This window comes from Macaca nemestrina, chromosome 7 (assembly GCF_043159975.1).
Source record: "Macaca nemestrina isolate mMacNem1 chromosome 7, mMacNem.hap1, whole genome shotgun sequence".
Classification (NCBI taxonomy): Eukaryota; Metazoa; Chordata; class Mammalia; order Primates; family Cercopithecidae; genus Macaca; species Macaca nemestrina.
Genome location: NC_092131.1, coordinates 139,863,826 through 139,877,585, shown reverse-complemented (window position 1 = coordinate 139,877,585; position 13,760 = coordinate 139,863,826). Strand labels below are relative to the sequence as shown.

At 53.3% G+C, this 13,760-nt stretch overlaps 1 protein-coding gene across 1 annotated transcript in view; it reads right to left on the bottom strand.

Annotated features, from left to right (window-relative positions):
- The window catches only part of LOC105493034 (golgin subfamily A member 2-like), a 66,858-nt gene extending 53,734 nt beyond the window's left edge, over positions 1-13,124 (bottom strand). Inside the window, 28 exon segments of the mRNA XM_071099250.1 lie at positions 1,294-1,441; positions 1,525-1,628; positions 1,711-1,798; positions 1,885-1,933; positions 1,935-2,004; positions 2,007-2,079; positions 2,358-2,443; positions 2,649-2,686; positions 3,082-3,248; positions 3,943-4,119; positions 4,298-4,453; positions 4,764-4,861; positions 5,244-5,331; positions 5,526-5,633; positions 5,741-5,754; positions 5,757-5,821; positions 6,654-6,803; positions 7,134-7,192; positions 8,591-8,676; positions 8,766-8,997; positions 10,162-10,242; positions 10,423-10,482; positions 10,899-10,999; positions 11,086-11,119; positions 11,405-11,479; positions 11,772-11,790; positions 12,467-12,671; positions 13,037-13,124. Coding sequence (XP_070955351.1) covers positions 1,294-1,441; positions 1,525-1,628; positions 1,711-1,798; positions 1,885-1,933; positions 1,935-2,004; positions 2,007-2,079; positions 2,358-2,443; positions 2,649-2,686; positions 3,082-3,248; positions 3,943-4,119; positions 4,298-4,453; positions 4,764-4,861; positions 5,244-5,331; positions 5,526-5,633; positions 5,741-5,754; positions 5,757-5,821; positions 6,654-6,803; positions 7,134-7,192; positions 8,591-8,676; positions 8,766-8,997; positions 10,162-10,242; positions 10,423-10,482; positions 10,899-10,999; positions 11,086-11,119; positions 11,405-11,479; positions 11,772-11,790; positions 12,467-12,671; positions 13,037-13,124 — 2,719 coding nt within the window.
- Positions 13,125-13,760: the final 636 nt, after the last annotated feature.

Here is a 13,760-nt window from a genome sequence, read left to right as displayed (position 1 = left end):
CTAAATAAAAAGCAAAATAAACAGGAGTCTCATCACCATGGAGCCACAACCCCATCCCTGCCTCCTTCCTCTGCCATATGCTATCAAATAAGTTTCCCAGCCACAAATAATTATTAGAACCTCCTCCCCATGTGCCAACTCCAACCTCCGCTATGTATGACCCAGGGGGCAGCCCTACCCCCAGAATATACAAAATGTTGCACAGATACAATATGTACACTGAGGAAGGGGACCCACCTCCAGCAGCTCGTGCCCTCACCTGGTGTACATTAGCTCCATTGTCCTGCCTCAACTGCCTCTCTGAGTAAGATGGGAGCTCCCATGAGGGAAAAATTACTTTGGTGAAATTAAGGCCATCAGAGAGGCCATGAGGCTTCCTCGAAAGAAACTCTGAGCCTCTAGCTCTTAAATAACAATCATCATCATCCAGAAATTTAAGGACTCAGCCCTGGCCAAGGCGGCAAAGGGTCTGCACTTGTGTGTCTCACCCCATTAGACAGGGGCTTGTCTTGCTACTCTAAGGGTAAAAGGGTGACTGGGAAGGGGTGATAGGGACATGGTAGGGGCAGAGTCTCCAGGCCCACTTCTCCAGGCTTTGCTGACAGTAGCCTGCTTTTTATTTTTTATTTTTTAAATTTTTATCCATGACTATTTTTTAATCCCATAACTTTTTTTCTATAACTTTTCCATAACTTTTTTCCATAACTAACTTTTTTCATAACTTTTTTCTTACAACTTTTTTCGTAACTTCTTTAATCCCATAACTTTCTTTATCCCGTAACTTTTTTTCCCATAACTTTTTTTTAATTCCATAACTTTTTTTTTTTAATTTTGTGGCCTGTTTTTAGATGACAATGATGTTCACCTCATCTGCACCTGTCTCCCTCATTAGATAGGGGTCTTATTTTGCTACTGTAAGGGTAAAGGGGTAACTGGGAAGGGGTGGCAGGGACATAGTCGGGGAGACCCTCTGGCCCCACTTCTCCAGGCTTTGCTGACAGTGGCCGGCTTTTAGATGATTGTTATCTTCACCTTGTTCTCCTGAGCCCAGTAAAAAATGGGGATGCAGGGGTTGCTGCCCAAGCCTGGGTGCCCCTGGGGGTTCTGCACCTCATGAAGCAGCCGCATGATCTGCTGTGCAGTGGGGCTGTTGTGGGGAGAACCCTCCCCGGCCTCTTCTTGTTCAGGCTCCACACTGTGGGAGATCTTTGGAGACGGGGAGGCAGGGCTCAGAGCACCGTGTGAGCCCTCCCCTCATCCTGCCAGCACACCTTGCCCAAGGGCTCTACTCACCACCCTGCGAGTCGGCAGCCCCAATCTCCTGGGGGGCTGGGTCCCCTGGAGCGGGCTCATCAGCAGGGTTCTGGGCAACTGCCAGGAATCTGCCATGCCACTCGTTGTGGCCGCCCATAAGCTGCAACACCAGCTCCAGCAGCGTCACCTGGAGGGAGGGGTGCTCAGCTGCCACGTCCATGCCCACGCCCACCCCCACCCCCACCCCTGCAGAGATGTTGCGCACCCTACCTTCATCTCCTCCTTGTCCTGGGCCAACCTGCTTACGTACTCATCCTCCTGGTGCCACGTCTTCAGCACTGACCTCTGGCTCTGGTATGATGTGATGTACTTTCCTGCAGGAGGACAGGGCTCAGACACTGGGGCCCCTCTGACCACCCTGCAGCTCCGCCGGCCGTGCCCCGGCCTCTCGCTCACTGATGGTGCCTGTTTCTCCAGACAGCTGAATGCAGCGACATTCCAGTTTCTCCACCCACTCCTCCCGCATGAGCTCCATAAAGCGGCTCTGGAGTCAAAATAACGGGGTCACATCCCCGCAACAACCTGCCCTGCCCCCACCCTTCTTGGCCATGCCAGGAAAGACTCACTCACCTGCAGCTTCTCCATGGTCCCCTGCAAGGCCCCATGGCTCTGCCCACACAGAATCGCCCCCAGTCCCTGGGGCTGAGGTGGCCGCCTCTGGCTGCTTTTGGGCCAAGGCCACCAGGTGAGAAGGCGCTGGCAGTGCACCCTTTGCTCTTTCAGCCGCCCATGTGGCTGTGCCTGCTCCTCTTCGGCACTGGCTAAAGCCAAGTTTTAAAAAGTCACTAGTGGGCAGGAGGTGCGCATTCTTGTAGGGGGATACACAGGATGAACGGGCCAGGGCAGTAGAGAGAAGCCCTTCCCTTGGGGCCTCACAGGGTGCACCTGTTGGGTCTCAGGTGAAATGGAGTCTGACCACTGGCTCTGAGGGAAGGGGTGAGAGTCCAAAGAAATCAGAAGGCAGAAAAACCAAGAGCATAAGGGTGTCTGGGAGGGAGCAGAGAGGGAGGCAGCAAAGGTGGGGCAGGGGGAGTCAGGCTCACCATGGCCTCCCAGTTCTCCAGGTCCTCTAGGATGCTCAGCATGGACCAAGGCTCCTCCTCCTCCTCCTCACTCTGCAGTCCATCTCCTATGGAGGTGGGGGGTGGTGACCAGAGGGGTCCTCAGACAACCCAACAAGAGAGGTACAGTGGGCCCACCTCTGCTCCCACCCTCACTGTGTAACCCTAGGTCAGCCCCTCCCCAGAGAGGAATGAGCAGCTGTTCTGTATTTTTATTGTATTTTTTTTAAAGAGCCAAGGTCCTGTTATGTTGCCCAGGCACAGTCCCACTACCTATCGACCTGGGAGTTCTGACCTGCTCCACTTCTGACCTGGGCCAGTTTACCCATCCTTAGGCAACCTGGTGGTCCCCCGCTCCCAGGTCACCATATTGATGCCGAACTTAGTGCAGACACCCGGTCTGCATAATGACCAGCTCTTCTAAGGGTCTCTTCCAACTCCTCAATCCTATGCTGCTAACAGCCCCCCGCTCCTCCTGGGGCTCTCTCCTCTTCCTCTGAGTGGTCTCCCCCGTACCTTCCCCAGGGAGAGCCATGAAGCTCAACTGGGCCTGTAGCTACTGGTTCTGCTTCTAGGCGCGCCTAAGGGGTCAGGAAAGAGAATGAGAAGGCACAGAGGCTGCCAGGTCTCATCTCCCTCGGGCACCTGCCCTCAGCAACTCCATTTCCTGGGTCTCCTGCAACTCTTGGCGGGCCATCTCTGCTACTCTTTTCTCTGGTGCTGCAGCTGGTCCACGAGCTGGATCTGCAGAAGTAACTGCCTGTGCAGTGCCTCTTTCTCAGAGATCAGCTGCTGATAGTACGGCTGCAGGTGGCCCCGGCACTGGTTTCGCTGCTGCGGCAGGCTCTGAGCCTCTTGGCTCTTCAGCTCCACCTGCAGGAAGACGCTGGGTGTGAGGTCAAGCGGTGGCTGGCTTCCAGATTCTGGGCCCAGAAACAGGGTAACAAGGGCACCGTGGGACACTGTCGCCTGCCCAGGCCCCTGGCCTCTTGTTCCAGGCCTAAGTGACTGCCTCCCTTGCCGAGAGCCCCATGCCGCCTTCCCCAGCCTCAAATCACACACCCTTTTTCCACCATTTAACCTGTAAGCCACAGGTGGAAAAGCAGGAGCCAACCCCCATCTGCTACGTGTGCTACATGCCTAATGCTTTCCACGTATTATCTCATTTAATCCTGAGCGCCTCTGCGAGGAAAATGCTCATTTCCTTTTTAAGTGAAAGAAACCAAGACTTAGAGATGGAAAGCAGTTCAATAGTGAGCAGTGGAGCCGAGGCCAGAATTCAGTTTGAATCTAAGGAGCCTCTTATACCACTGTCTTTTCCCTGTGATTGGAGGGCTCCATGTCTCCAGCTGGGATGATAGCCAGCTAGAGGATATTGGGAGGAGTCCAAGGCTACCCACCTCTAAAAGTCAGAGGGCAGGAAGCAAGAAATAGTCATGGCACTGCCCTGGAGGGTGCTGGGGTCACATGTACTGCTCACCAGAGGCAGCTGCCTCTGGCCTCCCACTTCCCTTCCCCAGAGGCTGGTACCCACCTCCCTGCCCTTCTTGAATTGGGCGAGGGTTACCATCTCCTTCAGCTCGCCCAGATGCTTCTTCAGTTCGTGTTTCTGGGAGAGCGCGCGGCTGATGGTGGTACGGTCGTTCTGCACGGTTTGCCTGAGCGCCTCCACCTGCTCCTCCCAGAGCTCGGCCTTCCGCTCCAGCTCCAACAGCCTCTCCTCTTGTTCCAGCAACCTCTCCTCCTGCTCTTGGTTCAGGTGACTCAAGCCCTCATTTTCTTGCACTTGGGCTTAAAGCTGTCCTGTCAGATTCTCCAGCTCCTTCCGCAGGTGCTCAGCCTCTGCTTGTAGCTGCTGCTCCACCTTGGAGGACCCTGCTGGGGACTCCGGGGGCGAGGGTTCAGCTGAGAAAGGAAGCGGCCTTCCGCTCCTGCTCCAGCAGCCTCTCCTCTTGTTCCAGCAGCCTCTCCTCCTGCTCCAGCAGCCTCTCCTCCTGCTCCAGCAGCCTCCCCTCCTGCTCCAGCAGCCTCTTCTCCTGCTCCAGCAGCCTCTCCTCTTGTTCCAGCAACCTCTCCTCCTGCTCTTGGTTCAGGCGACTCAAGCCCTCATTTTCTTGCACTTGGGTTTAAAGCTGTCCTGTCAGATTCTCCAGCTCCTTCCGCAGGTGCTCAGCCTCTGCTTGTAGTTGCTGCTCCACCTCGGAGGACCCTGCTGGGAGCTCCGGGGGTGGGGGTTCAGCTGAGAAAGGAAGCGGCCTTCCACTCCTGCTCCAGAAGCCTCTCCTGCTCCAGCAGCCTCTCCTCCTGTTCCAGCAACCTCTCCTCCTGCTCCCAGTTCAGGAGACTCAAGCCCTCATTTTCTTCCACTTGGGCTTAAAGCTGTCCTGCCAGATTCTCCGGCTCCTTCCGCACGTGCTCAGCCTCTGTTTGTAGCTGCTGCTCCACCTCGGAGGGCCCTGCTGGGGGCTCCGGGGGTGGGGGTTCAGCTGAGAAAGGAAGCAGACAATAAGGAATACGGGCCTCTGGATTCTCAAAAAAAAACCCTCCTCTTGGTGCATAGCCCATCTCAGGTTCCCCAAACTTGGCCTCCCTGCTGCTAACGACTCCTCACGCCCTGATGGTAGCCAGACTTCCAAGCCACTTTCAGGTACAGACAACTGTGGGTGGCTGACAACAGGCACTTTTTCCTCTTTGCTGATGGGGACATTGAGGCTCGTGAAGATGACAAGACTTGCCATCTCCTGGCACAGACCTCTTTCCCTCTGCCTCAAAGCCTTTCCATGCGCCCACCTCCCTGGGGCATTCTAAGCCATCCCCACAGCCCTCTGACGCCAGTCCTGCTCCCAGGTCACCCCAGCCCCAGCTCACCCATCTGGTTCCTTAGTTCAGCCAAGCTCGTCTCCAGTTCCTGTACTCGACTCATGCTATGTGCCCTCTCCTCCCTCAACGTGTGCACCTGCCCAAAGCACAGGGGGAAAGGGCCCTGGAGAGCAGGGCTGGTGGCTGGACAGGCTACCGTCTCCCTCTCTGCCCCTACCTCCACAAAGCCCAGACCCATGAACCCCCTCTGGCTGTGCTCCTCCCATTTCACAGATGCCTGGAACAATCAAGTGACCTATCTGTGGTTGGGGCTGAAGGGTCAGGTCTCACCTTCTCTGACATCTCCCGCATCCTCTGCCACCACATGGCACTCTCTCCGTGCAGATACTGGGCATACTGGTCTCTCTCCATTTGCAGATACTTCAGCCACTCCATCACCTACAAGAATGGGCACAGAAGTCAGGAAGGGCTGTCACTGGTCCTCACCTGTTACTGGCCCCCTGGGGTCACCTTCCTTCCACATCCCTCCCTCTGCAAAGCCTCACCTGCCCCAGGTAGATTCCAGTTGTGCCCATTCCTCCATGGGCTGCTGTAACTGCTGGTTAGCATTAGGGCCTTCACACCAGCTAGACAACTGAATGGTAAAGAAAGAGAAGTTTCTATCTGAGGAGGCTGGGCCGTTCCACACAGTGCCGCTTAAAAGGGCTCAAGCTAGGCTCAATGTACAACTTGGTCAATAAAGATCTCTACTGTGAAGTTGCTTTGCTTTAGAAATAAAAAATAATTTTAAAGAGATCTCAGGCTGGGCATGGTGGCTCGTGCCTGTAATCCCAACGCTTTGGGAGGCTGAGGTGAGTGGATTGCTTGAGCTCAGGAGTTCGAGACCAGCCTGGGCAACATGGCGAAGCCGTGTCTCTACAAATACAAAAATTACCCAGGCGTGGTGGTGTGTGCCTATAGTCCCAGCTACTTGAGGGGCTGAGGCAGGAGGATCGCTTGAGCCTGGAAGGTAAAGGCTGCAATGAGCCAAGATCACACCACTGCACTCCAGCCCCGGTGACAGAGCAAGACCCCATCCCAAAACAAACAAACAGACAAACAAACAAGAACTCTACTCTATTATTACCATGGAATAGTCGAAGTGTTGGCTTGAACCTCAGAAGGAAATAAACAGACTCATGAGCTAGCCATATAAGTGTAATCTATAAAATAATGGTTTTCATCTATGATGCATTAAAAAAAAAAAAAATTTAAGCCCTAACCCTGAGATTCTGATTCCCTAAGTCTATGACAGGGCCCCAGTTTGTAGATTTTTAGCAGTCTCCAGAGGATTCTATGGCAGGACCAGAACAAGGACCCAAATTTTCCAGCTCTTGGCTGGAGCCTCCCTATACCCTGCATGATCCCTAGACCATGTCCCCAGCTGAATGGGGCTCCCACCACCCCCGGGGCTGCAGCCTCTCGCCTGTTGGAAGCGTGAGGTCAGTGAGTTCTAGTTTCTTTTTCAGCTCCTCCAAGTTACGCTGCATCCCTGCCTTGTCAGTCAGTACAACTGGAAGCTGCTCTGCCAAAGCTGAGTTCTCCTGCTTCAGCTCCTTATTGCTGTTGCTATGGCCAGAGGCAGTAGAGAAAGGAATGAACAAAGAACAGAAAGTGCTGCTTTGGTGATCAACCCTCTACCCACACCCCACAACCACAGAACCGTGGCACTGGAAGGGACTTCAGGAATCAAAAGTCACAGGTGGCACACCAGAGAGAAGACATGAGTTGCCCAAGTATACCATGAGTCAGGGGCACAGCCAGCACTAGAGCTTAGCCTGTGCACACATGCAAACCTGTATGATCACCTCACCAAGCTCACCTGCACCCCTCCCACCTCCCAGCACATCACCCATGCTAAGGGCCCCAGACCTCCCATCCCACCGTCCCCCGTCCTACCTGTTCTTGTATAACTTCAGCCTGAGGGCATCACTGTCTCCGGTTAACTGGTTGTTGTACTGAAAATACAGAAAGGTGAAGTCAGGATACAGCAGGCAGAGGAGCAGCTGGCAGACCAGGAACGACAGCTACAGTGACTATTCCACAGTAACACTTCCTCACTCTCAATCACGCCTGACATGTTTTCAAGGCATTTCCAAGCCCACAGTCTCATTTGTTTCTCAAAGAACTCAGTAAGGGTGGAAGGGACAGGGAAGGAGATCAAATTTATAGCTGGTTACCAGAGGCCCAGAGAGATCAGAGAATATTGCTATTGTTATTACCGTTATGACTGCCACTGTTGGAACCTTTATTGAGTGCTTCACCAGGCACCATGCTAGCAATCCCATTTAATCCTCACAACCACCATAGCAGGCAGTTACCATTATCACCTCTATTGTGTAGTTGAAAAACATGGCGTGTCAGAGGTTAAGTGCTTGCCTAAGATCATCAGACAGAGTTGGGATTTGAACACTCAGGTATATCTGATTTTCTAAGCCCATTTTTTCGCTGTCAGGCAGGAAAATAGGATCTGGAGGCAGGGAACATAAGGCCTGTTCACACTTCAGCTATAACAGGAAATATCCTCCCTATGGGGCCTATGGCTAAATGACTTTGTAACTTTACTTCATCCTCTCCATTTACATAGGGCATACCCAAAGTAACCAATGGAATCCTCTAGGGGGTAAACTCCCAAAAATTCTTTAACGGTGCCTTTGAGCCCTTATGCTCAGGTGCACTCCCACACTGTGGAGTGTGCTTTCAGTTTCAATAAATCCCTCCATTCCTTCCTCACTTTGTGCATTTTGTCCAATTCTTTGTTCAAGACGCCAAGAAGCTGGACACCCTCCACTTTTAACAGCTGGGGGTGGGGGCACAGAAAGAAAGGGGTATAATCTGGTGTTCAGTTTTTGAAGGGTACACACCCATAGTCCAAAACTCAGAAAATACAGAAGGGAAATATCTCCCAGCCACCCCGTTCCTCTCTCCTAAGTTTTTTACAAATCCTTGCAGACATGTTTTATGTATATTATCATAGTACACACACAAACACACACACACGTTCCCTCTTTCTACACAAATGGTAACATACTAAAGATACTCTTCTGTACCTTCACAGTGCAAGTACCATACCCCCATCTAGGACTTGGCCAAGGCCACAGCCAGGTAAGGGCAGGGTAGGCACTTGGCCTCCGAGCTCTGCATCCAGTGCTCGCTCCCAACAGTGCCCCCAACTCACCCACAGCAGCCGACACAGCCCCAGGCTGACTCTAACAACCACGCACGAAAGCAGCAAGAAATGGCCCATGTTGCTTTCTGGGCAGGACACTCCATCCTGCAGAAGGGACCTAAAGGTCCCTCACTCCTCCATCTGGAAAGCCGGGCTGCCAGGGTATGGGGCAGGTGGTTGGACTTACCCTATCTGCCTTCCTCTGCTCCCGTTGCAACTCACCCACATGCTTCCAGGAATACTGCAGATGGCTGGCCAGATCCTCGGCCTCTTCTAGAATGAAAGAGGTTGAGATGGGGCCCAAAGGCCTAAAGGCCTGTCAAAGCGCCAGGTTGAAGGATGATGGGTGCCCAGATTCCCACCTTCAAACTGCCTGGCAGCATGTTCAGTGTGATACAGTGCTGTATTCAATTCTGCTTTCTCAAACATCAAAATTCCAGTTACCTGATTTGAACCTTTGGGAGAAAAGCCAAGCAAATGCTGAAAGAAAAGGAAAGCAACATTCTCCAGAGGACAGGAGGGAACTTCACACCCTCCACTCACCTGTAATTGCCTCTTTAGGGCTCCCTGGTTTTGCTGGCTTTCTTGCTTTTCCTGTAGGAAGAGGAAGACAGAGCTCTTACTAGGGGGAGGCAGAGATGGCTCAGCAAGGGACTTGCCCCCTGAATGCCACCAATGCCCCAGGACAGGCCCACCCATGGGACCAGGTTATCAGGGACCCTGTGGGGATGAGGTGGAATCTGGGGGATAAGCCTTCTTCTCCAGGCTGTGAGTGGGCAAGACGAGACTGGGGCCTCTACATCTGAGTGCCCCCCAAACCCAGCAGTCATGCTGTGAGCAAAGAAATCACGTTACTACTTCCAGTTGATCCACAATTTCTTGGATGTGTTATTTCCTTGGGAGAGTCAAAGGAAGGTGACCAAGGGTGGCCCCTTCAACTCTATTCCCCAGGCCAGGAAGCGGTAGGCAGAGGCCAGAAGTGGATTTTAAAGGCAAAGTTCTCAGACCCACTGGGACCATGAACTGGTCAACTCTCCTCAAGCTCCCAAGGACAGAGGATTTGGGTCTTTGTTGGGTTTGGCCACAGCCACAGAACTGAAAGTCTGAATCTGGATTCTCCCGAAACGACAGTAACATAAACCTTTAGAGATGGAGTCTGAGAAAAGCTCACCCTTCTACCAGCTTATGATTTAGAAAGGTGCATTCACTCAACAAACATAGACTGAGCACATACGGGCCAGGTATGGTTCTTCACAGCAGAGATATGGGACAGAAAAGGACAGACAGGATCCCTTGGCCCTGAGGTTTACATTCTACTGGACCTTTAAATCATGGACTCTCAGAGCTAACAGAGACTTTTAATACTCTCTAACTCTACCTCCTTGGGAAACACAAGCCCAAGGAGAGGTGGCTTGTCCAGAATCAAAGAACAAATTAGGGCCTGAGTCAGGGTGGAAATACAGGGCTCCTGAAAACCAATCAGGCCAGTGCTTCCCTGAGACGCCACAACCCCAGGGCATGTGTGGCAAGAGCTGGAGCAGGGGTGTCTGGAGAAGAGACAGTAGGCAAAGAAGGCAGCAACAGAAGAGCCATGATGCATGCTCTGTGCTCTGGGGTCCCTCCAGCTGAGGCCACGGCCCCCCAGCTCCCCATTTGCCCTTGGCATCAGGGACCCCCAGTCCTTTCTTCAGGGCCCCAAGGGGAAACTGGAGCCCAGGACTTGCAGTGTGGAATCAGTGGACCCCATTGAACTCTTACCAATGACTTGATGGTTTTATTCAGTTGACTGATTGTTATATAACTTGAGCCCAGGGTGACTGTTACCTCTTGGTATCTGCTCTGAGGCACATGAAGAGAGGAGTTGGAGGAGGATTGAGGGGAGAGGTAGAGAGAGCAATCATTAGGGTTGGGGTGTGTGTGAGCTGTCTCAGCTGGCAGAGGGGCACCCAGCCCCCGCTGTGGGAGGAGGTTGGAGGGCTGGCCTGCAGGGTCATTGGGTCATGGCCCAGGGCCTCTTACCTCCAGATCCTTCAAGGTAGCAGATGATGCAGGACCCTCCGCATAGATACGTGTTGCTGACTACAAGAGATGAGGGTGCGCATGGAGATCTTCTGTCCCCGCAGTGTCTGAGCCCTCTGACTTCCTTTCTTCCCCAGCAACTGGCAACATTTTCTTTTCTGCATAACTTGGACCCTTCATCCTGTAACCTCTTTGTGCCAACTTCTTTCATGGTTCTTATCTCCCCACCATCCTTCCCTCCCAAGCAGCTCTCATCCGGTGTTTCTACAGGAGGTTACATAAAATGATGTAACCAGCCACAGGGTCCAACTCCTTCAGGAGTTGCCTCCTCAGGGAAGAGGCAACTTCCTCAACATTGCCCAGCAAATCGGCTGGTCCCAGGATCTTCCTTCTCTCTTGTGATCCCTGCCTCAGCTTCTTTCTATCATACTTTCCTTCTCCCCGCACTCCCCTCTGGGCCACAATTTCTGAAGTACCTCAGAAGCAACGCCATTGAGCTGTTGGGAGAGTTGTTGCAGGCTCTCAGTTGATGAGAAGGTCCTAAGGGCAGAGACACAGACGTCAGGAGTGCAGGTGGCTCAATGGGAAAGAAGGTCTTAGACACTGGTCTCCCTGACTTCCTCAGCCTAGAGACTGCTGCCCTGATAGGAGACACTCACTTACTTTCATCCATGAGATTGGGGCTAGCATCATCATTCTATGTGGGAAGAAACATATGAGATGGTCACTCAATTTCTGTAAGAATCACCGAGGGCAGGGTGAGCCAAGTTACCAAGCTCATTCCAACAATATTCTATGTCCCCAAACCTCAAGGAAAAGCCCAGGTTCAGCCTTCCCCCATCCCAGTCCCCAGGAAGGGCACTTCGCCCTAGGGAACAAACTACTTGTGAAAAAAGAAGAGAATCCATAGTAGGTACAGGAGGGCAGTAGGCAGAGGAGGAGGCATGAACCTGAGGTGCCACTATACTAGCGAGACTGGCACCAGGGCAAGGGACACCACCAGGTAACACGGTGTCATCAGCAGGTGGCTATACAGACGCAGCATGGTCTTTGGCGTCTGTCACAGAACAGAGCGCAGGGTGTTAGGGGGCCATGCGGGAGAGAAGGTGCCTTGGTGCCATGGACACAAGAGTGTGGAACAGGTAGGACAGATGCTGGTGCAGTCAGACTGACAGTCACGCATGCTTGGAGCCACTTGGGGGTGTGGATATGGTTTGCCCAGGCCTTGGGCTGCTAGGCAGAATTTCGAATGGCCAAAGCTCAAAGCAGGGGCTGCACAGCCTCTTTCATGAACACATGAGGACCTCACTCCCCCTGGAGCTCAGCAAAAGACAGCAGCAGGTTCTGACCTGTGGCAGCCACAGCAGGCTGGAGGAAGGTGCACCAAAGTCAGGGAGGAGAAAGGCACTGTTCTTCCAGAAGGCCAGTCTGTGCCGCAGGTGACCCTAACTGGGCCCCTCCTGGGCAGAGGACAGTGATGAGGAAGTAGTAGTCTGGGCAATGTACAATGTAGCTGTCGGCCTCTCTCTTTTCCCTTGCCTTCTCCCTTACAGTGGCATAATCAGTGGGGATTACCATCTCCTACAGCTCACCCAGCTTCTCTGGCAGCTCCTCCTTGACGTGCTGCTCAGACTAAAGTGCACTGGTGATCTCCATGTTCTCATTGTTCTGGACAGAGACAAGCAATCACGCCTCCCACTGCAGCTGGAGATCCCAGAACTTGGTGTCTGCCTCCCATGGCACCGGGAAGGATGGAGGCAGTTTAGAAAAATGATCCCCTCTCCCCCACAGCCATCAAAGCAGGGCTCTGGCTCACAGGTCCCTTCAGAAGTGTCACTTCACATGAGGGCTACACTGCCCCCACTTAACAGGTGGGGAAACAAAGTCTTGGAGGGCTAGGGAGGAGGACAGTCTCCCCAGGTGGGACGCACCAGTTTTACAAAGCTGCTCTCTGCAGCTGCTCCTTGAGCTCAGGGTTCTGGGAGAGTGCAGGGCTGATGGTGGTGAGGTCGTTCTGCATGGTCCCCAGGGTTTGCCTGCGTACCTCCGCCTGCTCCCCTCAGAGCTCAGCTCCAGCAGCCTCTCCTCCTGCTCCCAGTTCAGGCGTTTCAAGCCCTCATTGTCTTGCATGTGGGCCCACTGGAGCTGTCCTGCCACACTCTCCAGCTCCTTCCACAGGTGCTCAGCCTCTGCTTGTAGCTGCTGCTGCAGCTGGAGACCCCAGAACTTGGTGTCTGCCTCCCATGGCACTGGGAAGGATGGAGGCAGATCAGAAAAATGATCCTCTCTCGCCCACAGCCATCAAAGCAGGGCTCTGGCTCACAGGTCCCTTCAGAAGTGCCACTTCACATGAGGGCTGTGTCCCCTACTGGGGGCTCCAGGGGTGAGGATTCAGCTGAGAAAGGAAGCAGACAATAAGGGCCTCTGGATTCTCAAAAAAACCCTTCTCTTGGTACACAGCTCCTCTCAGGCTCCCCAGACTTGGCCTCCCTGCTAATGATTCTCAAAAAAACCCTCTGCATTCTCAAAAAAAAAAAAAAAAAAATCCTTCTCTTGATCCACTCCTCCCCTCAAGCTCCCCAAACTTGGCCTCCCTGCTAATGATTCCTCACACCCTGATGGTAGCCAATCTTCCAAGCCACTTTCAGATAGAGACACCTGTGGGTGGCTGACAACTTTTTCCTCTTGGCTGATGGGGACATTGAGGCTCGTGAAGATGACAAGACTTGCCATCTCCTGGCACAGACCTCTTTCCCTCTGCCTCAAAGCCTTTCCATGCGCCCACCTCCCTGGGGCATTCTAAGCCATCCCCACAGCCCTCTGACGCCAGTCCTGCTCCCAGGTCACCCCAGCCCCAGCTCATCCATCTGGTTCCTTAGTTCAGCCAAGCTCGTCTCCAGTTCCTGTACTCGACTCATGCTATGTGCCCTCTCCTCCCTCAACGTGTGCACCTGCCCAAAGCACAGGGGGAAAGGGCCCTGGAGAGCAGGGCTGGTGGCTGGACAGGCTACCGTCTCCCTCTCTGCCCCTACCTCCACAAAGCCCAGACCCATGAACCCCCTCTGGCTGTGCTCCTCCCATTTCACAGATGCCTGGAACAATCAAGTGACCTATCTGTGGTTGGGGCTGAAGGGTCAGGTCTCACCTCCTCTGACATCTCCCGCATCCTCTGCCAACACAAAGTGCTCTCTCCTTTCAGATTCTCAGCGTGTTGATCTTTCTCCATCTGTAGTTGTTTCAGTGACTCCATCACCTGCAAGAATGGGCACAGAAGTCAGGAAGGGCTGTCACTGGTCCTCACCTGCTCCTGGCCACCTGGGGTTATCTTCCTTCCACAT